At 38.5% G+C, this 24323-nt stretch overlaps 1 protein-coding gene across 1 annotated transcript in view; it reads right to left on the bottom strand.

Annotated features, from left to right (window-relative positions):
- Nucleotides 1–24323, bottom strand: part of CUBN (cubilin) — a 161696-nt gene that overhangs the window by 128233 nt on the left and 9140 nt on the right. Inside the window, exons 5-14 of the mRNA XM_088150530.1 lie at nt 19675–19801; nt 17288–17456; nt 15917–16012; nt 14075–14196; nt 11191–11377; nt 10531–10649; nt 8769–9003; nt 7255–7436; nt 5279–5441; nt 4087–4277 (exon numbers count right to left, since the gene is read on the bottom strand). Of these exons, the coding sequence (XP_088006656.1) occupies nt 4087–4277; nt 5279–5441; nt 7255–7436; nt 8769–9003; nt 10531–10649; nt 11191–11377; nt 14075–14196; nt 15917–16012; nt 17288–17456; nt 19675–19801 (1591 nt within the window). The remainder of the gene's footprint in view (nt 1–4086; nt 4278–5278; nt 5442–7254; nt 7437–8768; nt 9004–10530; nt 10650–11190; nt 11378–14074; nt 14197–15916; nt 16013–17287; nt 17457–19674; nt 19802–24323) is intronic.

Below are 24323 nucleotides of genomic sequence, written 5' to 3'. Positions count from 1 at the left end.
GTCTGATCATTTAAGAGGGCATTTCCTTCTTAAACAATTTTAACCTTAGACTAGTAATGGAATTAAACCTGTACATGAAATACACTATTATATGAGAAGATGGCACCTTCTCTAAATCCAAAGCCTTTGGAGCTGTTCCATATGTTATCAATTAAAAGAATGTGCTCTCATATTTCTGAAACATCTGCTTCCAGGAGTGTCTGCAGGGCGGGGGGTCAACAAATACAAGTTGGCCACAACCGTGTGATTGAAGCTCTGTGAGACATGTAAAAAGGGGGCGGGGCTTTGATTGCATGGTTGCGACCACCATCTTGACTTTTTTTTTACCTCTGGCAGGTACCCCGTCTGCTTCCCTGCATTTCACTGAACTGCAATTCGCCATAGCTTTCTGAAGCATTTCCATCATTTGCATTCAGGATAATGGCATTGACAAATAGAACCACTTAGCACAGCTGATGAGCACCATCTCCAGAAGCATGTACAAATAATGCACAATCTAATCCATAATATATGCTTTTTGTGGGGAACTCTCTGATGAGTTTGGAGATACATAATAAAAAGCAACACACCCACAGTTATTATTATCAGCAAATTTCCCTTGGCTGTTTGCTGACATGGGCTTACATTACAGTACAGATAAATACATTATATGGAGTTTCACAGTGCAGGGTCAGAAATCCAGGGGCTGTTATGGTTTCAAAGGCCAAAACTTCTCCCACTCATGCTGAAGTAGCCTGCTGCATGTTTGATCTTAGCTACTCTAGTAATTCTGAGAGCAATGCTGTACCACTTCTCTGAGGGGCCATGATAAATGTATGACTTTTCAAGGTGTGTAGCCTTTTTAAAAACTCTCTCTGAGGTGTCCTCCAGGCACCACATTTGAAAACCTAATGATCCAGCAAATAGTCTTTCAGGTTCCTTGCAATGAAAGAAGCTATTTCCCACCATCCCCACCCAGGTTAGTGTGCTTTCAAATAGTAGAAATATTGGGTTATTAAGTGTTTGTATAGCCTTCCATACTCATAGTCCTCAGCAGGGTGGATGGACAGAGGTTCAGAGGTGGTGAAAGGGACCTGCAAAAGAGACCCAGATCCATCACGGCAAACCTATAATCTCTGGAATTAATTCACAAAAGACAAAGGAAATGCCTTGCTGAATTAAATCTATTGTTCCTAATTAAAATGGTTTTTATTTTGTTCCATTTGGCATAGTATGCGTTACTGTGATTTTGCCAACAATTAGAGAAGGACATTATGAATCCAAGTAAATAATTGTTCCTGTTTTAATTTTACATCAGATTTCTATCTGATTTTGGCAATGAATCTTTGTTCCGTCCTGTGAAAGAAGGAAAGACGAAGTCGTGCTATACGCTATAAATATACCTCCGTTTATGTTTATATTAATTCACATAATCTTTCTCAACGTTTCTCAAAAGGCAAGTTTAAATAAAGACAACCAAGGGCATTTCATTGCCTTTAGTGTTTCAACTCACAAAGCAGTACGAAACCTATTTACTGACTCAAAATGTACAGAATACAAAGAAGAGAATACAAAGAAGATCATCCAATCAGTGTCCTACCCTCTGAGCTACCACTGGTTGTGGAGTTACAAAATCCCCTCGCCCCCATTTCACATATAAAGGAAATAAAATATATTACTAGAACCCTGCATCCATGTATTTGTGTGCATTTGTATGGTGGTTTGTAAAGTACAAGTAAAAGTACTGAAATATTCAGGGAGAAATCAGAGAGCAGTGTCTGGCTTGAACCAGGAAGTAGGCAAGAGCTTCTGCCAATGGAAAAATGGATGTCCTCAAGTTCTGCAGAGCCAGAACAGTTCAAAGGAAAAAGCAGCATTTACTGCTATTTCCAATAATCTGAAGCAGAATCTGAACTAAAGCGACTCCAGTAACAGAAACAGATGTTGTCATGAGATCAGTCAAGGGCCAGCCAATCCCAAAGGGGTGTGAAACATTGGTGTGGAAATACTCTGAATCAATTTTTTTTTTCCTGAATCAAATCTAGACTTGCAGTAGCTTGGGTAAAATTCAAGCACTTTTCTCTAAAGAGCTGACCACAGGACCTTTTGAGGAACCCAAAGGGAGAACGGTCATATTTTCTTTACCTAGCACCCTACATTAAGACATTTCTTCTCCATATTTTTTCACTGAAGTCCCAATACATAGAATTGTGTAAGAAAACTCTTTCTACTGTATTTTATTAAACTTTACTGCCTTGAATGAAAAATATTCATCCATCTGACATGTCAAATAATAAAGTGAGGCCTCTTTAAGCCCTAGGCAATTGCTTTTAATGACCCCAACCAAGGTCATATGGTGACCTTCTCCAATTAGCTGAGGGAAAGCTGTTATATATCCCCACATGTTTCTTTTTAAAAGTACTTTAGAATAGCTGGGTCATGTTTTAAACAAAACTAGATCTCACCATGATGCAATTTAGAATAACATTCTGTTTTGTGAGGCTTTTCCACTTAGAAGATAACTCAGGAGAGATTATCTTGTCTGCTTACCAATATCTGAAGGAAATTGAGAAATTGCTTTTTTAATGTCTCTTCCCATGTTCTGTAGCTCTTTGGGAAGAAAAGTCTGTTTTGTAAGATGACTTATAAATGCATTGTTACTGGTTCAAGGTGGTTGTTTTATGAACTGTGTTAATCTTATATCTAGGTTGGTTTTCAAAAATGGTAGGTTTAGAGATTCATTAGCATTTTATTATGTTTTTATATTACTGCTTTTCATTCCAAGCACAACTGGGTGGAAAAACAGGATATAGATTTAATTAATAAGTGTGATATGCAAATAGACAATGATCAGGAACAGTGAAAAGCATAACAAAGTTTTGGTTGGAAGTCTGTATAAAAAGACTTTAGAAACAAATATACATCTAATTTAATAATTAAGAAAATTCATGTTAGCCAAGTTGACTGTATTTAGAATCAGACACCATTTTTTCTTTAAAATTGGAACTCATATTGGAATAACTTGTAACTTTTAAAACATGTGAAGTCTTATATTTAATATTTGCCAGTGTTGCTAATGTAGTTCTTATGAGTACTCCTACCTTTTACGAGTACTGTTAAATCTTTAATAAGGAATGGGGCGGTTCCAAGTAATGTATGTCACTACACCCCTGGCTGAAGAAACTTACTCCTTGTGTAATTCATGTATGCAACCCTGAAGGGTGTAAGACCCTTTGTAGGATGTGGTCCTGGCAAAGAAAGGCAGCCCCACATGACTTATCTTAATACTGAATTTGGCACATCTTAAATGAGCACAATCATACATAGAAAACAAAGAGTGAGTGGGACCACAGACAACTTTTGTTGCTCATGTATTTTTCTTTTATGCTGGTTACATTTCTCCTGTTCCTTGTCCTCTGTAGATAAGGAAATTGATATTCTCTGGTATACCTTTGTATACATGTTCCTCTGACATATTTTTGAATAAACAGATTGGCTTATTTTTCCTGCTCTCTCACAGCTTTAAACTTCTTTCAGTAGTATTCAGAGTTTCCCACTAAATCACAAGCACAGCGCCAGGAGAAGGGGTTTTAACCAGTTTGCAGGCTTATAGCAGCACCTCAGAACAAACAAGGACAACATTTCTGTTTTTTGGAGTGTTTTGGGGTGCTCAGAGTTTAAAAGATGACAGAATCTTAAGGCACCCATTTCACTCATTAAAGATCCTTCAAGCAGCCTAAATTGGGCAGTTCCTAAACCCTGCAAAATACTGGCCAAAAATATCAACCCAATACTTCTGATAATACCATGACATCACCAGCCACACCATCTGTAACTCTTAGGCTAAAAATGATAGTGTGTTTCTGGTTTAAACCTCTCCCCTGATGTCGTTTTTCTAGGAGCTGATTGATATCAGAACAATGCAGATGGAAATAATCTCCTCTCTTCCAATGCTGCAAGCCTATTAGGGCAGGCTAATTGCCCCCATGACCCCTTTTCTTTCCTTCTTAGGGAAAAAAAAAGAAATAGAAGAGAGATCTAATCCCAGATTTATGACTCATCCACTTTGCTCTTCGCCATTTTTTCAAAATAGGAAATAATAATTACCTCAATATAGTTCAGGGAGCAGTCAGGATAGCTTTCCAGTTCCAGGTGTGTGAAATTCAAGTAGATTTTTTCATTGAGTGGCTGTCGAATGATGTAAACACACTGTCTGTTTTTCAGATAAGAATGGGGCCAGTAGGGAGACATGATGACCCCACTGCTATCCATATAGTTCCCTCCACAGTTGGGATCCGCTACATTAACAAAAAAGAAATGATTACTCATAATTACAGATGTTACATAGATATACCCCTCCATATATATACAGGTAGTCCTCAGTTACTGTCCACTCATTCAGTGACCATTAGTAGTTACAATGGTACTGAAAAAGGAGACTTATGACTGATCCTCAAACTTGTGGCTGTCACAGCATCCTGTCAGCCTTACCAGGTAGACCAGACAGGAAACACGAATAGATGAGCTAATTGTACTTTATTGTAAGGCTACATTAACAGAATCTTGCAAGTCTGAAAGTACAATTCTCCCGCTGTATCCTTTACTCTCGAGAAATTAGGGAGGGTCTCTTCTGAGCCTCTTGCCCCATCCACTATTCAGCTGCAGGCTATGCTGCCACTTATCTGACCATTCCCTGGGCATCATCTCTGGGCCCCAGCTCCTAAGATAATTCCCACATACCATTATACATCCCCATGGCCACATGGTCATGATTCAGGTGCTTGGCAACTGGCGCACATTTACAATGGTCACAGGGTCCCACAGTTGTGTAATCACCATTTGAGACCTTCACAGCTTCCTTCTAACAGGCAAAGTCAGTGGGGAAGCTGGCAGGAACTCTCAAGTTGCAGTCATGTGATGCCTTACTTAATGACCGCAGCCAGAACTGACATAAGTCAGGTGCAGTCATATGACATTTCATTTAACAACCACACCACTTAGCAACAGAGTTGCCAGTCCCAATTGCAATCAGTGAATGAGGACTACCTGTATATAGTTTGCTCCAGAACAGAATATAGTCTTCTTCAACTTGGTGTAGTCCAAATGCGTTAGGATTGCAATTACCAGAATTCCAAGCTTGCAGTCCCAACACATCTGGAGGACACCAAGTATTTTAGGCTCGTGCATTTCATAATAGTGTCTGGTTGTGCTAAATGAGAATTTTAAATTTAGGGTTTACATTCAAAACATATCTGAAGGGCCCTAGGATGAGAAGGCTGATAGGGACAAATACACTTACCAGGTGATGTCATGTATGTGATATGGAATCCTCTATCGCTATCATAAGCATTGGAGTGAAAATGAATCCAGCCATATGGCCCAGTGGTTTCAAGAGGAGGTGGTACCACAGTACTGCAGTATTTCCCAAGGAGGGGATCTCCAGAGAGAAGGCCATCTCGGATCTAAACAAAAGCATGCCATCAAGTATTTGTTATACTTTGTCAAATATAGGTGTATCATCTGTATCTAAGATCAAAAGCTTTTCTGTTTTCTCTACTGAGCATTTCTGCAGTGTTTCATATTGCTTAAAATAAATTAATTTCAACAACTCTGATACTTCTTTTTCTGTACAATGCTATTCAACTGATTTAATTTTTATATTATTGTTTATTACAAGGAGAATCACACATATACATATATATATTCAAAAGCACATTTTGTTAGTCATCTTGGAAATACATTTTTGAAAGAGCAGAAAAGACCTCTGTCTCTACCTGTGTCTACATGTTTCCCCCCATACTTGAGCAAGGGTTAAGAGATTATGCACACAGATCTATCCTAAACTTCCCATGTGTTATAACTCCAACCCTCATTCCTGGGGTCTCCATGCTCCACGGCAGTGTTTCTCAACCTTGGCAACTTTAAGATGTGTGGACTTCAACTCCCAGAATTCTCATCAATGGCCATGCTGGCTGTGGAATTCCCCAAGCTGGCTGGGGAATTCTGGGAGCTGAAGTCTACACATCTTAGTTGCTAAGGTTGAGAAATACCACTCTAGGGGGTGTTCATGAGCCAAAAATATTTCCTCCCACTCTATCCCATCCTATTCAGATGGAAGACCACTTCCATCGCCTCCAAACTCTACAGCCTGTAGATTTCGGACTTCAGATTTCTCTAGCTGCCACTGACAATAACTCTAGCTAAAAATATAACAACATTTATTAAATTGAGCAATCATTAAAGAGTTGCATGTCCCCAAGATTAAAAATAATAAGTGTTGACGATTGGCTGTTTAAAAAGTAGCTGTTACATTATAAAACCCTTCTGAAGATGCACCTGATTAACTATACTCAAGAAATGCTTTCATATATCAAAGCTAATCTCATTGGAGGCTTGCCAGATGCGACTTGAGAAATAATTATTTTCTTGGAAACTGAGATAAGCACTTAACATTTAAATGTCTTCTAAATTTTTTCTGTCCTGGCCCTTCACATGATTATTATGATTCATGCATGGGCTTCTAAATGATTCAATGCTAGAATGAACTGTTGTGCATATTCTATAAGACAGGTTTCATTTGACATATTTTTGATGATGTAATTGGAACAGCTTCAGTGCATTCTCATTCCTTGCAGTATGGATAGATATCTAATCTTAACCAAGAATAATCTTCAGTGTGGTATTTGTGGGTTTTGTTTTGTTTTTGATAGCTTAATAGAAAAAATCTTAGATTTCTCATGCAATATAACAAGATCTAAATGCCAATTTCTGTACTATGTCTTCCAGTCATGAAACAACACCTCTGAAAACTTCTTAAAATGAATACCACAGAAACATATAGATTTAGATTTGAGACCTATTAAGATATTGCTTTCTAAAATCCTAGAATCTATTTGTGTAGACTCTCTGTGCAATACAATACCCTGGAAAATCAGTGCTATGGTGTTCAAGAAATGTATATGGCTGGGTTCACAAATGACCCAAAGGTTATTATATGCTTGGTTCCAGTTCAGCATGTTGTAGCCACCCAGACAATGTGGTTTGTAACTGTTATTTAATGTTTTCTTAGCATGTTATACAAATTCATATAACTTATTGACTTATTGGATAGAACATGGTAATTAAGACTAAGTACTATATGTGAGCCTCTCCTATAAGAATAGAAAAAAAAATCCTGTTGCAGGTAATAACTATTCAGCTTGTTTTCAGTGATGTAAATTAAACCTATTGTTTATTGTGCTGTTAGTATCCATTTTTCTTTCAAATTATTTTTACCTCCAGATAATCTTGGGTACAGTTATCATGATGTTCAAGACTTAATATGCCAAAAGCAAATGTGATAAGAAGACCGGGATTAGTTGAGATGATCCAGTAACAATCCCTGTTGGGAGGGTAGTTGCCAGGATAGCCCGGTGAGTTAATTGTTCCATGAGTACTAGTCAGTTCTCCACCGCATGCTAGAGAAAGGAGGAGGGAGGGAGAGAAGGAAAAGGAGAAAACGTAACTAATTTAACAACTTACTAACCACTTCACTTTTTAAAATTCTCATCACAATCATAAGCCCTGGAAACTGTTTCACATTTTCCATACATCGAGGCCATGACTGTGACTATCATCAATTATAGTAATGTTGTATTTAATATGGGCCATAAATTATCTTACTTTGCCAGGCACTTGAAGTACAAACTATTCTTTCTGAATTTTAATTCATATGCAAGAATGAAAGCCTTGCAGAGAGTTTCTAGGCTCTCTTCATCAAGAGAAAGGACTGGTTCCCCAGTGACCAACCCAGAGATCATACTGTACAGGGTGATAGGAGTGTAATCCAACACATCCAGAGGCCACCAAATTGGAGAAGACTACTTGGGGAGTTTTGTGGATGGATTGGACGTTCTGTAGAAACTGAGAGATTGCAAAGATCAGAGAAAGAAATAAGTCTTGCTATCTCCTGCTCATTTTGAGCTGAGCTATGCAGACATCACCCATTACATGTAATACACATGGAATAAATATAGATGTATGACTATATAACAAATAGTATGTTTTTTTTATCAAAATCCTTCCTGAATAGGAACTGGGAAGTCGGTGTAATTCAAGCTATAGTTTGTGTTTGGAATTCTGAAGAAACAATATCCCAGGCAAACTGATAGGACAAGCTACCATATATAAACAGCCCCCATCCTGCCCATGTTATTGAAGAAGGTATCTAGCTTGGTGATGAAACAACTGTAAGAAGAAAAGCAAACTCGGAGAATATCAAGAACCCAACAACAGGGAAACTGTTACAGCTAGAAAAATTAAGAAAAATTGTTTTCCTATAAAATTATCATATTAGGATTCACTGCCTTAATTTATTACTCCAAACTTGTGTACTTCACATCTTAATCCTATTCTACTAGAAACTCACTGAGTAGATTTACACATCTTGCCAGACCATAATGTGGTTCATTTGTTTGTGGTTTAGCATGTTGTGTAAAACCAGTCACTGAGGTCTTTAAACCATGGCTTAAGATAGGGGTACACAAATTGTTGTCTGGGGCTACATGCAATTTTAAGGGACCATAATAGGTTTCATTCCTGAAAAACTCACAAGTGTAGCTTAGTCTCAACAATTTTGGGGGGGGGGGTTAGCTTCTGGCATGCCTTATAAAATCTCATGTACCCCTTGAACCAGTAGAAATTGCGCTTTCATGGCTTATGGTACAGCCTGATGTGTGGACCCAGCCAGTGCTTAGGCCCTTGACTTTTAAGCAACAAAAATACTGCTTCTTACAAAAACATGGTCTTACTAGGCTGTTGAGACTCCCAGTGAACTGTAAATCCCCTTCCACTAATCATGCGATCAGAGTGAAATGCAAAATACAAAGAATTGTGACTGCTAAAAAGCTCCTGTGGATGATCTGATCCACAGTATTTCCCCAGCAGATTTGCAGATGTCGAGTCCCCGTCATGAATCTGGAGAAAGTCAGTTCTACAGCTGCTACTCTCTTGCAGATGGAAGAATGAGAAGGTGATACGCAGGACCTAAGAGGAAAGAGCAGAGAATGACTTCATTTGTTGGTTTTTCTTTCCCCAGGGGCTGAGGGAATCTCATCTGCAGGATGATTAGACACTGTTTGTACAATTAAGTTGTACAGATTAGATAGCACACCTGTCTGCACAATTGTTTGTTTGACAGGAAATGTGGAGATACTTTACAATATCCTGAGAAAGCCCAGAGCAGGCAGAAGGATTGAAGGCTAAGGGTCAAGGGAATGGAAGAGCAATAAAGCAAGAGTCCTCCACAGATCCAAAAACTGAACAGAAGGATTTAATCCCAGACACCTCATAATTATTTCAGTCACATGATAACATATCCTATTTCAACATTTTTAAGAATATGACAGTATCACACTGACGTATAAAGAAATATTTTATTATTGTGTTGTCCAACTGTTGCAGTATTGGCCTTGGGAAACCTGCATTCATATTCCTTATCCTGTGTCTGCACATAACTATCTTTTGCAGCCAGTTCAGAAATTATATGTGATGGATTACTAATGCAAGCAATGTTGGTATAATAGTATCATCCTCATTGCAATCCATATAGAAGTTATTTCCAACTTGGTTGTCTTCTAAATGTATTTGACTTCAACTCCCAGACTTCCCAGCCATCACAAAATCTAAAATCTATGTTGGGAGAACACAAGGTTGGGAAAGGGAGTCTTGCAGCAATTCAGGGACTAGATTCATATATATTGTAAGTCATAATATGGTTTGTTGATTTTGGTATAGTGTTGTGCTCAGTGTATATATGTTGTGGTTTGTAACCCATGTTATGATTTGTAAATCATCAAGATTAAGCAAACTTAGTTTAATACAGTTTGAACTCAGCTTCTAAATTCAATGAATGCCATGAAACCTTGATTTAATTGATAGTAGGAAGAGTTCATTCTTTCCAAATGTCCATTAAATACTAAACGTATATCATTGCAGAGAATTGTTTATTTGCATCATGATTTCATAATGCAAATGGTATAGTCATTGCAAATAAGACAAGCTGAGTATTACTGAGCTTGCCTTCTCTGGACTACTTCAGATACAACAAAGTCTTGGGAGATATCTGGACAGAAATTTGGTCTATTGTATTATAAATCCTTTGAGGTTGGAGGTTAAACTGAGATTTCAGTGCACTATTATTGAGCAATGTGGCGGAGCAGGAATATTAGTATGATTTTTCATGGCAAGAGCCATATTTTCCATTAAGGCAAGCTTGGAATGCTGAGGCTCTGACTGTAGATGGCTTGCCCAAGTCACCAAGTGAATTTTTTGGCTGGTACAGATGTGAACCTACATTTTACCAACCATTTTTAATGGGAAGTCTAGCGAATCTATAACAAAAGTAAAATTTGAAACCACTCACTTAGTTATGATACCAACATGGAATAAAACAACAACACTTTCTTTGTCATATGTTCTGCATACAGAAGGTTCCAGGCTCACATCCTGGAATCTTTCCTAGGATGTTATTGATATTGTCATTCTTTTGTTTCCAGGCTTACCGGTCATTACCTTATTATAACTGGTCCTGACAACCCAATTACAGTTGACCTGCTGATTATACTGCACATCCCCTGGATTGTTAGGGTAGCTGAATGACCCTGTTGAGTTAAAAAATGATCTTCCACAAGCTGCAGCTGAAGAAAAAATGAAGAACTTAATATCCAGCATTTAGCCTATGCCAACCTCATCACAATTTTACTGGAAAAACAAATCTCAAGATTCCTTGGATGCCATAGTTTGGGATTCTATGACACATCAGGAGGGGTTAGCAAGGTTCGTTGCAGCATTTCCTTGATGATCATGAAAATCTTGGAGCCATGCTCAGTGAACATGGCCATCCAACCTATTTACAGAGTCATGTCTTCAGTTCCAGATTATTTGTTTTCTGAAATCTTTATGTCATGGGTCACATTAGCAAGAGACCAACTATCTAGAGCAGTGTTTCTCAACCTTGGCAACTTTAAGATGTGTGGACTTGAACTCCCAGAATCCCCCAGTCAGCATGGTTGAAGTCCACACATCTTAAAGTTGCCAAGGTTGAGAAACACTGATCTAGAGGATACCAGGTTTGGAAAGGGTGGTTGAGCCAACAACTTCCTCTTCAACAAGACAGGACTTCTACATCCTGGTACTGGATAACAATTGCATTACAATGAGTTATTCCTTTACCTTGCTGGGGTATTTGACATTGGGGTCCAGTCCAGCCATCTGTACATTTACAAGAGTAGCCATTCACCTGATCAGTGCAGCTTCCTCCATATTGACAAGGGTTGCTGGAACACTCATCAATGTTTTCTGCACAGTTAGTACCAACCCAACCAGGATCACACTCACAGTTATAGCCAGAGACTGTAGCCTGCAAATGTTAACCCAAACAGAAGAGAAATGTAGTAAGCATGAATCATCTCCCAGCAGAACCTCATTTCATACAGTAATTCTATCCATTTTGAGCTGTCTTGAGCATGAGTTAAATTCAGCCTACATTTAGTTTTTTTAAAAAATTATGCTGAGTCCTGAATCTTTGAAGGAAGCATGTTTGTAAATCGGGGGGGGGGGGGGGGGGCGGCTAGCAATGCATTACAGTTTGGACCTTAAATTTGTTTCTGCTTTATATATCCTGAGTTATTTAACCATGGTTTGTGTCTAAATCCAGAATCCTGGCTTTTTCCTGACTTATAGTACTGTGCAAAAGTTTTAGGCAGGTGGAAAAAATGCTGTAAAGTAAGAATGCTTTCAAAAATATGTATTGTAATTGTTTATGTTTATCAATTTACAAAATTGCAAAGTGAGTGAACAGAAGAAAAACCCAAATCAAAATTTGGTGTAACCACCCTTTGTCTTCAAAACAGCATAAATTCTTCTAGGTACACTTGCACACAGTTTTTGAAGGAACTCAGCAAGTAGGTTGTTCCAAACATCATGGAGAACTAAACACAGATCTCCTGTGGATGCAGGCTGCCTCAAATCCTTCTGTCTCTTCATGTAATCCCAGACAGACCCAATGATGTTGAGATCAGGGCTCTGTGGGGGCCAAACCATCACTTCCAGGACTCCTTGTTCTTCTTTACGCTAAAGATAGTTCTTAATGACATTGGCTGTATGTTTGGGGTCATTGTCCTGCTGCAGAATAAATTTGGGGCCAATCACACGCCTCCCTGATGGTATGGCATGATGGATAAGCATCTGCCTGTATTTCTCAGCATTGAGGACACCATTGATCCTGACCAAATCTCCAACTTCATTTGCAGAAATGCAGCCCCAAACTTGCAAGGAACCTCACCATGCTTCACTGTTGCCTGCAGACACTCATTATTGTACCGCTCTCCAGCCCTTCAGCGAACAAACTGCCTCCTGATTCAGCCAAATCTTTCAAATTTTGACTCATCAGTCCAGAGTACCTGCTGCCATTTTTCTGCACCCCAGTTCCTATGTTTTCATGCATAGTTGAGTCACTTAGCCTTGTTTCCACATCAGAGGTATGGCTTTTTGGCCACAATTCTTCCACAAAGACCACTTCTGGCCAGACTTCTCCAAACAGTAGATGGGTGTACCTGGGTCCCACTGGTTTCTACCAGTTCTGTGCTGATGACACTGCTGGACATCTTCCAGTGTCAAAGGGAAGTAAGCATGATGTGTCTTTCATCTGCTGCATTAAGTTTCCTTGGCTGACCACTGCGTCTACGGTCCTCAGCGTTGCCCATTTCTTTGTGCTTCTTCAAAAGAGCTTGAACAGCACATCTTGAAACCCCAGTCTGCTTTGAAATTTTTGCCTGGGAGAGACCTTGCTGATGCAGTATAATTACCTGGTGTCTTGTTGCTGTGCTCAGTCTTGCTGTGGTGTATGGCCTGTGACATGAAACTGTCTTCCACAACCTCACTTAGTAGCAGCGGTTGGCTGTTCCTCATCCAGTTTTATGCCTCCAACACAGCTGTTTCTGTTTCAGTTAATGACTGTGTTTCAACCTCCATATGAAATTGATGATCCTTAGCACCTGCTTGGTATAATTGGTTAATCATACACCTGACTCTAATCCTACAAGATCCCTGACTTTGTGCAAGTGTACAAAGTGTGCAAGTGTAAGAATTGATGCTGGTTTGAAGCCAAAGCGTAGTCACACCAAATATTGATCTGTTTTAGATTTTTCTTCTGTTCACTCACTTTGCATTTTGTAAACTAATAAACATGAACAATTACAATATATATTTTTGAATGCATTCTTACTTTACAGCATTTTTTCACACCTGCCTAAAACTTTTGTACAGTACTGTATATCTGGATTGGTTTTGTGGTCTGTCTATTTCTTTTTGTCGTTAAGTCGTGTCCGACTCTTCGTGACCCCGTGAACCATATTGCGCCAGGCCTTCCTGTCCTTCACTGCCTCCCTGAGTTTGCTCAGTTTCATGCTCATTGCTTCAGTGATGCTATCTAACCATCTCATCCTCTGCCGTCCTCTTCTCCTCTTGCCTTCAATCTTTCCCAGCATCAGGGTCTTTTCCAAAGAGTCCTCTCTTCGCATTAGGTGACCAAAGTATCTGAGCTTGAGCTTCATTATCAATCCTTCCAATGAGCAATCAGGGTTGATTTCCTTTCAGATTGACCATTTCTTTTTGCCATTGGCAAAAAAGAAGCCTTAATAACTTTGCTGGTTTAAACAATTAAGCTTGGCTTACTCCTGGCTTAGTGCAATGTGTGAATCCAGGCATTATGTGTGAATACAGCTATTGGGAATTACTAACGAATATACTCTATAATAGCATAGTTAATACAATAATACATTGTAATATAATATTAGCATAATAATACAGTAGGACAGAAAGGCCTGGCGCAATATGGTTCATGGGGTCACGAAGAGTCGGACACGACTTAACGACTGAACAACAACAACAAGTTCATATAATAGTAATACATTGACCAATAACATTTTAGATATCTATAGATAAGATTACAGTATGTGGTCTCAGAAATTACAAGTCATATATAATCAATCTTTAATATCAGCACTGAATATTTAATACTTTATGCAAAATAAAAAATCTTCACTGTTTCACATACAAGGCATTGTCCATTTACACAAGGATTGTGTGTTTGGCATATAGTGCTTAGGAGAAAACATCCATCTGAACCATAACCATTCCCGGTATAGCCATCTGGGCAAACACAATTAGGTACAAAGCCTGCAAATAAAAAAGGGAGGAAGTCAAAACAACCATATGAATTTGGTAATTATGGTTTTTGGCATCCTTATTTTCTACATTGCTACTTTAACAACAGCACACATTTTCATTATCTGAGAGTACCCAGATGTTAAAGTGGCATCCATGCCAGAGAATGAAGAAACCAGAGCAGTGAACAAAGAAGAGAGTAATGGGAAACACCGAAGGGACAGATGTCTGACCAGCCAGAGTGAGTAGCCACATCAACCAATATGGATCATTTTAAAAGGATAGCTATATGTCAGTTATTTAATACTATTATTACTGTATTTTTTTTTATTAAAAAGAGGAATGGAGGTGCTATTGAAATTTTCTCCCTTAGTCCCTGCCAAAGTAACTTGGGTTACCTTGTGTTTTATAAGCCTTGACTTGCAAGAGCAGGTGCTAGGAGATACAACACGTTGTACTTCCTCATGTAGTACAGTGTTTTTGGCTGGCCCTGAGCACAAAGCTGCAGTTGAAATGGGAGATGGCAGTCAGTTGTCTATCTGAGAGCAGCCACCTGGGAGCCCATGGCCCAGTCAGGAGAAGACAAAGCAGCTGGACAGATAGGTGGGGTATAAATTAAATCAAAGATATAAATAAAGGATCCTGCTTGGCTTCCTCGAGACTGAAAAGAAGATTCTTTCAATCTTATAAGACAGATTCTTTCTCTTATAAGACAGATGGAGAGCCCTAGAGTTCCATAGGAATCTCTATGAGTTTTGGAAGAGAATCCTCTTCCTTCCATATTGAAGCTAAAAGGTTACAAAACGGATGCCCCCCAGATGTTTAGGATCTACATTCCTGGGAGTTATTGCTCCAGTACATTTGGAAAGCATCAGGATGGGGAGGTTCCAGTAAGGCAGTGTTTCTCAACCTTGGCAACTTTAAAATGTGTGGACTTCAGCTCCCAAAATTTCCCAGCCAGACGTTGATGTCCACACATCTTCAAGTTGCCAAGGTTGAGAAACACTGAAGTAAGGGATTAAAATGAAATTAAAAGTTAAAGCAAAGCATACACATATACAGTAAAACTCTTCCAGCATCCTTCACTTGTATATTTTGAGCAATACCTTTTTTGATTTGCAGTTTATTTGCCACATTTAAACCCCACCTGCTGTGGAAGGAGCTTAAAAGGTAAACATGGTTTTCTTCCTTCCTCTATTTTACCCTCCTAAGCCTTTATGACAAATTAGACAGAAGGTAGCAAATCACTTAATATGCCTTCTGGCTGAGTGGGGATTTGAAGCAGGATTCTCAGCTCTAGTTCAATTTTGTAATCTTCCCTTTTCACTGAGAGCTCATCAGAGATCAGCCCTGAGGACTGACTCTACCATTTGGCTGAGGGCTAGCCCACCTGAAGGATACAGTTGTGCCGATTATGTGGCCTGTCCCATGCACTCTAAGTAAGCCTCCTACAACTCTCAGTTCAGTAGTCCTGAAGTTAAGATTAACTGCCAGCTTCTGTACATGGTATGGAAATTGGGTACCATCTTGTCTAGTAGATCAGTGTTTCTCAACCTCAACCATTTATAGGATGTGTGGACTTATAGCATGCTGGGGGGAATTTTGGGAGTTGAAGTCTACACATCTTTAAATTGTAGAACTTGAGAAACACTATTTTAGATGAGGAAAGGACATGTTTTTGCTGGCTAGTTACAGCCTTCATACAAACCCAGTGTTGTTGTTTCAGTATTACCTGATGTGCTGTTGCATGCAGCAAGTGGATGGCAACCCCCATTGTTGACTGAGCATATGTTAAGCAGTGTGCATACTTTTCCATCACCTTCATAGCCTGGTGTAAAGAAAACAGTGAAGTTATCAAGCAGGGATGTCATCTGATGGTGAAGTGAGAATAAATCTCTCTCTTGTATTCTTAGACAACAGTGTTGAGGGAAGCTATGTCTTTGTCAGAGACAAATTGTTTCACAGGTTTTTGCAGCCTAGGAAGGGGCTCAGATTTCCCTGACATGAACACAAGCCATTTAAATTAATCTACAGTAGTGTATAAATCAGGAAGAAGTGTGGTGAGCAGAATCAAATCTTATGACTTTGTATCAAATACTGCACTTCATTGATTCAAGACATCCTTGTATCTTTGCCAAAATACCAGTTCTTGTACAAGATGCATTAACAAGGAGCATTATCCTGATGTCCATGAGGGTCAAGGATTGGTACCTGTTCCATAAACAGAGCATGCAAATAATTGGTAATCTTCAACTACAGCTTAAGATACAGTAATATGTACCCCTTCAGCTGCCACAGAAATAAATTCTTCAAACACAGATGTAATCTGCACCCCGACACAAAAAGTCTTTAATTTATTTAAAAGCAGCTTTTGAACAATCATTTTTAGTGTGACAAAGATTAAAAGTAGCAGTCATCATGTTAACTTATTAATTTAATTTAAATTATATTTTGTCCCAGTATCATACAGTTGGAGGGAGCCATTAAAATCAGAGTACAACCCTCTCCAGAGTGCAGAAATTTAAATTAAAGCCTCTCAGACAAGGAAATTCCATCCTTGGTGTGAACAGTTCTAGTGAAATGAAAACCCACTCTTTTCAAATTGCTCTTACAATTAGGTTAAAAAAAATCATTCAAGATCTACCTTTTGGTAACCTCTTAAATCCAATATTTTCTGTCTTGGACTCTGGAATTATAGGAGAACAAGTCTCGGACTTCTTCTGTGTGACTTCCTCCAAGGTATTTGAAGAATCCTACCCCCCCCCCCCCCGCTCAGTTTTGACTTCTCAAAGCTAAACATTCCTGTCTCTTTTCATAGGATCTATGAAACCCATGGTCATTTTCTCTTGGTTAGTATTATGTTTGAAAGTGGCCAAACAGGAGTTACATTCTTTTGCAAAGACAAGGCCACTCCAGTTCTCATATGAAGTGCTATTGTTTTTGAAGGAATACCCCAAACAAAGGCATATAATGTTTGAAGGCAACATTCTCAGAAAGAAGGGCCTGGTTTGAAGTATTGTGGTGACACTGTGAAACTCCTTCTAATGCTAGTGCTAATCCCAGTGAGAAACAGAAGAAAGGACATTTATGAAATATTGCTAACCTCCTGGACAAGGACCACAGTAATAGAAGCCTGGTGTGTTGATGCACTGTACAGGAGGATCCACTGAGCAGGGTGGGCTCGGGAGGCTGCATTCATCAATGTCAGCACTGCAAGCAGGGCTCCCTGGAGGCGACATCCAGCCAGGATCGCAGATACAAGTATAATTTGGCTGCCAGGTTAAAAATAGGGCAAGCATGAAAATAACTGTGAATGTTCCTAAAGGAGCTACTTCTATTTGCACTATTACTAATTTCAAGCCAAACTTCAATCACATAGCAATTTGGTATGACCGAGTTCTGTTGCAACTATGGTTTATCTTATTTCCCCAGATTTTTCTTTTTCTTCCTTTAACAAGTAAGGCTTCATGCATTCTCACAGTGAAAGACATCATTATCATATTAAGAAAAGAAAACCCATAATTTTCTCAGAAAAAGGTAGAAAATGATGGGTAATCATGAAATGGACCTAAATAGAGGTAAAACAACAAATACAGCTGGAACTTGTGGATATAAACACACCAATCTGAACATCAGCTGTTTTATTTTTGGCAAACAGTGTAGTTATATTCTGAGAAAGCTGGTAAATAAAAATTGCTCATTCACACAGGAATATGAATTTTGCATGCATCACACTGTTTCCAAAGTTCAGTTTGTCAGATACACTTTGGTACAGCAGGGCTATTGTGGAAGCATACAATAGAAATATGTGGGAGATGCAGATCTCAGAAGGAGGAAGAAGAAAATAAGGAACAAAAGTGAAATATGGGGACCAAAGTTTGGGGTTGTGTTTCAGATCTAAATTCTGGCCTTGTTTTCTTTCTTTCTTTCTTTCTTTCTTTCTTTCTTTCTTTCTTTCTTTCTTTCTTTCTTTCTTTCTTTCTTTCCTTCCTTCCTTCCTTCCTTCCTTCCTTCCTTCCTTTTTAATGTACATGGGGTTAATCTGAGGTGTTGGTTTGGACCACTAAAATCCTAAGTTTGGGGCTGGCAAACCCAGGATCCATAGGGCCAGCATCTAGAGTGCTCACAGCCTCTCAACTGAATTTTTAAAAATAATTTAAAGAAAATTAAAAATGATGCAATTCTCATGAGATTTCAGCAATCTTGCAGGAGGACAAAGGAAGCTCAGATCACATGGTAGCTTTGAGTGTCCAAAAACAGGTTTATACACACACACACATGTACACCCAAATACAGATAGAGATGGGGAGAGAAAGACACGCACGCACACACATGGAGGCATGCATTCTCCTAGGAATCTGAATTTTCTAGTATGTATAATCAAGGTAGCTTGTCAAAGAGCTGTGTTCTTGAAACTGTGCCTAGGGTTCTGAGTAAGAGTCTTGGGGAACAAGACTTGCACTCTTTTAAAGATTGTGATTAGCCTAATTGTAGTTGGATCTTTTGGTTTCTGTTGTATGTTATTGTAAGATGACTTGCAGGCCTATTAAACGGTTCCTGATTTAGACATCAGTACATAAATGAAGGCAAAGCGCAGATTCTACTACACGGCAAATAATACAGTGATACCCTTTGAAATCACCCCTGTTGTAAAATTACAAGGACAAATAAGATATCGCTTGTAAAGAGCTCAAGGCATTTTGGAGACATACGTTTTACACAAACTATGAATGCTGTTCATTTTGTAGCCATTTAAAACAAAGGAAATGTTGAACTGCTAAGAAAATGTCCATATTAAAATGTTGTCACAAAACAGTGAGACCTGGGGAATCCTTTACGCAGCAGGATAATAGTCAATATCACATGGAAGACCATTTCTGAAAGCAAACTTTCCTGTCCCCTCCTTCCTCCTGCAACCTGCAGAATTTTCCCCAAATGTTACTGAGAAAATCAGGGGACTTCTTGAATAAGATGGGATGTGGTTATGTACACCCATCCTCATGCTGAGGAAAGACAGAGGTCCTCCAGAATCAGGCAGAAATACCTTCTGCAGACGGAGATCTCATTCACTGAAGGTTCCTTCTTCCTCTTCAGCTTTTTTTGGGGTGATGCAGGAGGTTGACCTTGATATTCTATAGAAAATGTTGCTAAATGGGCCTGTTTAGCCAAATGAATATAAATCAAAATGTTGTTATTTCCAGGCCAGCTAAGGTTATTTTTGATTAAGTCCCACAGATAATGGAAGACAATGGATTTATTGTTTTCAGTAGAATTGAAAGGACAGTTGAACTGAATGGGACTTACATCCAGGAAATTGTGAATAGGGTTGTAAGCCTCAGTTCTTACTATATTCGGCCAAACTGCATTGCTGTACCTGTCAAAGAGTTGGAAAAAGCCATTTAGGCAATTGAGTCCAACTCCTTACACAGTGCAGGAATCCCAAATAAAGCATCCCTGGCAGATTCCTGATATGAGGCTTCTCTTGCTTACCTGGTTGAGCTGTTCTCTCTTTCCATCCACACAAACCCCATGTCCACAAAGGGGAGAAGATCCTCCTTGACAATCGTTAAATTCGGATGTGCAGTGTTGTCCATACGTTTCTGGTGTACAGATGCAACTTTTGAAAGAAAAAATGAACTGATACAAATATTCCTTTCGTGTGTCTAATATATGACTTTGTCAGCCTCCCAAGTAGACCAGACAGGAAATACGACAAGATGATCTAATTCTACTTTATTGTAAGGCTACGTTAACAGAATCTTGCAAGTCTGAAAGTACAAATCTCCCACCATCTCTTTTCACCGCCTGATCAGTTAAGGCAGATCCTTTCTAAGTTTCTTTCTCTGCCCGTTACTCAGTTGCAGGCACCTCTCCCTTTTATCTGATCATTTCCTAGGCAGCATCTCACACACACACACACACACACACACACACACGTCCTCCAAGGTCATTCTCACATTCCATTACAGACTTTGATTCAAACAATTAATCAGTTTCATGTTGTGTTTGCATTACAGGTGGTCCTCACTTACCAACCTCAGTTGGGACCAGCAATTCCATCGCTAAGCGATGCAGTCATAAAGTGAAGCATCACATGGCCACCCCTGACTTACAATGTCAGGTTTGTCAGTTCTGGCTGCAGTCATTAAGCAAATCACTGCAGGTTATTAAGCATGACATCATGTGACCATGACTTGCGACTTCCTGCTGGCTTCCCTGATGACTTTGCTTGCCAGAAACCGGCTGTAAGGTTGCAAATGGCGATCACGTGACCATGGGATGCTGCGACGGTCATAAATGTGTGCCAGTTGCCAAGTACCCAAATTACACTCACGTGATTGTGGGGATGCTGTGACAGCTGCAACTCTGAGGACTGGTCATAAGTCTCCTTTTTCAGCACCATTGTAATTTTGAACGGTTGCTGAATGAGTGGTAAGTGAGGACTACCTGTATTATATATAATCATGCATGCATGCATGTTCATTAGTGAACCTTTTAAAACCACATTTATAAAACAAACTACATAAAGCCAGAGTAATAGCATCCAGCCCTTGCCCAGTGCACATAGAATGTATGCTGTGGTGACTGTGTACCAGAATAAAGTGTGTCAGTAAATGGCCTGTATCTCCAGATTGGTAAAATGTAGACAACAGTGTGTTGGCTTTTCTCTATATTTGAAATCATGTCTTGCATGGAATAGGATGAGCATGCTTGGGATAAAAATGGACTTTGGTTACATTTGTACCATACTGATAGTACCAACTGGCTTAGGCATACAAAATTACATATGCCTAAGCCAGTTGGTACTATCCTTACCATTAGTAAGAAATGTGACATGGACATGGGTATAAGTCAGGCTGCTAACCTAGTCTAAATCTTTTCTTACAATAAAATGATACATGAAACCTTGATTGACCAAAGGCATGGTAGGCAGCAGAGGTCAATACTTATGGGCCATCTGGTGATGACCATATCATATGGAAGAATGTAAAAAGAGCTAACGAATTAAAGAAAAATGTTCTGTATTTCTGAACTAAGAGCAAGGGGAACAATGTAATAGTTCTGAATGAAGGTGGTCTGATCCTTCATTCTGTAATTAAATTACAATTATAATAAATAAATAAATAATAAAAAATAATAAAATAAATAATAATAATTATTCATTAAATTTATATACTGCCTGACTCCCAGCAATTCTGGGCATATCAGAATGAAGGATCAGATTATTATTACTGTTAGATGATGATGATGGTGATGATGATGATGATGATGATGATGATGGTCCTGTAGAGTGGAATTGTTAAATACCTGCAGACAAGTGAAGGTGTAGGTTAAATTATGTATGAAGGGGCTAAATTGTTTGTCAGAATGTATGAACTGATGTCACCTAGGTTGTTGTGGGTACATAGTAAATTAGGAATCCATAAGTTAGTGTGATATATCTAGCATGCATATGAAAACTGCATGTATACATGGCAATTAGAAGAATGATATTACCATTTTCCTATACAACAGAAAAGGTAGCAAGAGTGAGCGCAAACCTACAGGAGAATTAATCTGTTAAATGTGACTGATTAAATCCTGGTTGGTGGTTTTTGTTTTTGCTCTTTTTGCTCTTTTTCTGCACTGTGCACTCTGCACAATGTTTTTCCTCAAAAGGAAACAGCATGGTAGGTAGGTAGATAGGTAGGTAGGTAAAATCTCACCTCCTGATTCAGTTTTTGGGGTTCTGTGGATAGATGGAACTCCCTGCCACCACACCTTTTTAAGAATCCAGGAAGATGAAGGAAATTTTAAAACCTACAGATCAACCTGATTTCATTCAAATCCATCAAAGTAACTTCCTGCTTGTAACAATAGCAGAGTATTGATCCGCTGATGAAAAACATTACCGCACCAGATTTCTGGTGTTTTGGACTATATAAGAAACTTTTGGACCAATGGTAAGTACAAAATATATAAAGGTTAATAATAAATATACGACTATATAACATCCAACTTTCATAATACTATTTAGTCTCTGACGCTTAAATCTTGGGAGAATTGACTGAAAGTGTGCATTCCACAATTTCTGTTTCAGCAGCAGCCAAAAGCTGGATTATTAACTTTTCAGAAAGTTCCATTAACTGCTTGGCTTGATATATTAAATGCAAGTTAACCTGGGTTATTGCATACTGCCTCTGGTAAAGTGCTACTGATTAACCCAGGTTTCAAAAAGCTTTCAAAAGCTTTCATGCTTGACTACTCTCCTCTGTAATCAAAGAAATAGCTTTTCTTTAACAGATTGTTAGTTTCCGACAGCAGTCTTACTTCCTGATAGATGTACCTTAATCAGCCTCTATAAATAAGCATTCTCTAACTTCCTATCTCCCACCATTTGGCCTAACGTAGATATAATAAAATAAAAGTATGCAGTTCCAAAATAAATGGCCTTTTCAGGCAGGTTGCAGAACTTCAAATTCTGCTTAAACAGAACTCCCTTGAAATGGAATAAATTACTTTTGTTATTCATGTATATTAATAACAAATTAATATACAACTGCTTTCAAACTGTCCAGATTAAGGGTTTTGAAAGCAGACCTTTTAGCAAAAACCTGTTCCCTATAGTACGTGCATTATGTCATGAAATGAATGAATGAATGACTTGATAAGTTTTCCCTTCTTCATTTTAACATTTTTAAACTTTGAAATGGAACATGATATTCTTAAAGATCATTCCTACTTGATTGCAACAATAATGTTTTCTTAGCTAGAATGTTTCCTATTTCATATTACTGAAAAAAAAATCTATAGTGGAGTACCTTAACGGGAATGCTGTACCATTTCATGTTATTGATAATATCTTTAGTATTATAAAAGTAATTAGGATATTTGAGGGCTTTGTTCAGCGGTCACTTTTAAATAACTGAAATACAGTTACTTTTCAGTTTTCATCTCTTTCTAAATATTATAATATAGGTATTAGCTTAAAAACAAGAATGTACACGTTTTATGTTAAAAAAATAAAAATATCAGGATGTTAAATGCAAAAGAATACATTTAAAATTTATTTATTTATTTATATTTCGAATTTAGACACCGCCCATCTCACGAGGAAATGCAGATTGATGGAGAAACAGAAAGGAACTTATGAGGTAATGTATGTGAAACTCAATGGAAATAATTTGATCAGTCCTCTTGTACAAAAGAGAGTGCATTTATCTCATTGATTTTCCAATGATAAATGGATTTATTACATCGGCTGATATTGACAGAAGTTAATATGTTCAGATTAAACTGCTTTGTCCTGGCCATTATCATCATCTACTCTGAATGGCAACAGTTCTCAAGGGGCTTTTCAGAAGCCTTTATCTGTGATAAATTTCTAAGCAGAAGCTAAATGCTTTTTGTCAGAGGTGCTATAATAGCATTCTGCATCTGATATTTTGCACTGAGCATAAAGCTGGGTGAGGTAGCCTCCAAAGTTCTTTCCCATTCTGTAAATCTGTGATTCTATGGTCCTGTAGGCATAAAGCTCAGGGATTCATGGAGCACAACACCCACTGCGTGAACTTTAGGGAGCCGTAACTCAGTGGAAGTCATGCTGCAGTAGATTTGTTATTCTTTAGTGAGCCACAAGTCTTTTAGATGTTCTTTTCCTGCATTACTACCATTCAAGTATGATAATGTAGCATGTGTTTTACTTTTACAGCTGTGTTCATTCAGTTGCTTTGAATTCCCTATTCAAACATTTCAACTCTCTTGACACCTAAAATAATGAAGATCAAAGGTCCATCTGGTTTCTAACAGCAGTCCCCCCCCCCCCGAGAAAGTGTAGAGAGTAACATCCATGCCTATTCTTTGTTCCAACATCTGGAAACAAGGTGCATAAGATCCCCTGAATATAGAGCTATTATCTCTCATACATAATAGCTATTGTTAGACCATGTTTTTCTCATGAGTTGTATCTCATCTGGAGTACTGTATCAAGTTCTGGATTTTAAAGAAGACAAAGACAATCTGGAACAGGTCCAGAAGAGGATAACAAGGCTGGTTATTCATATAGGAATAAATATTAGACACAGTTAATAATAGATTTAGCCTAGAGGTGAGAAGACTGAGATTCAGGAGTCTTCTTCATAAATGAGAGATGGTCTCAC

Source organism: Python bivittatus, unplaced genomic scaffold (genome assembly GCF_059951505.1).
Source record: "Python bivittatus isolate LINGU-HERP-01145 unplaced genomic scaffold, Pbiv_v1 ctg000610_np1212, whole genome shotgun sequence".
NCBI lineage: Eukaryota > Metazoa > Chordata > Lepidosauria > Squamata > Pythonidae > Python > Python bivittatus.
The sequence above is the reverse complement of the archived record's forward strand: the minus strand, read 5'-3'. Positions and strand labels throughout refer to the sequence as shown.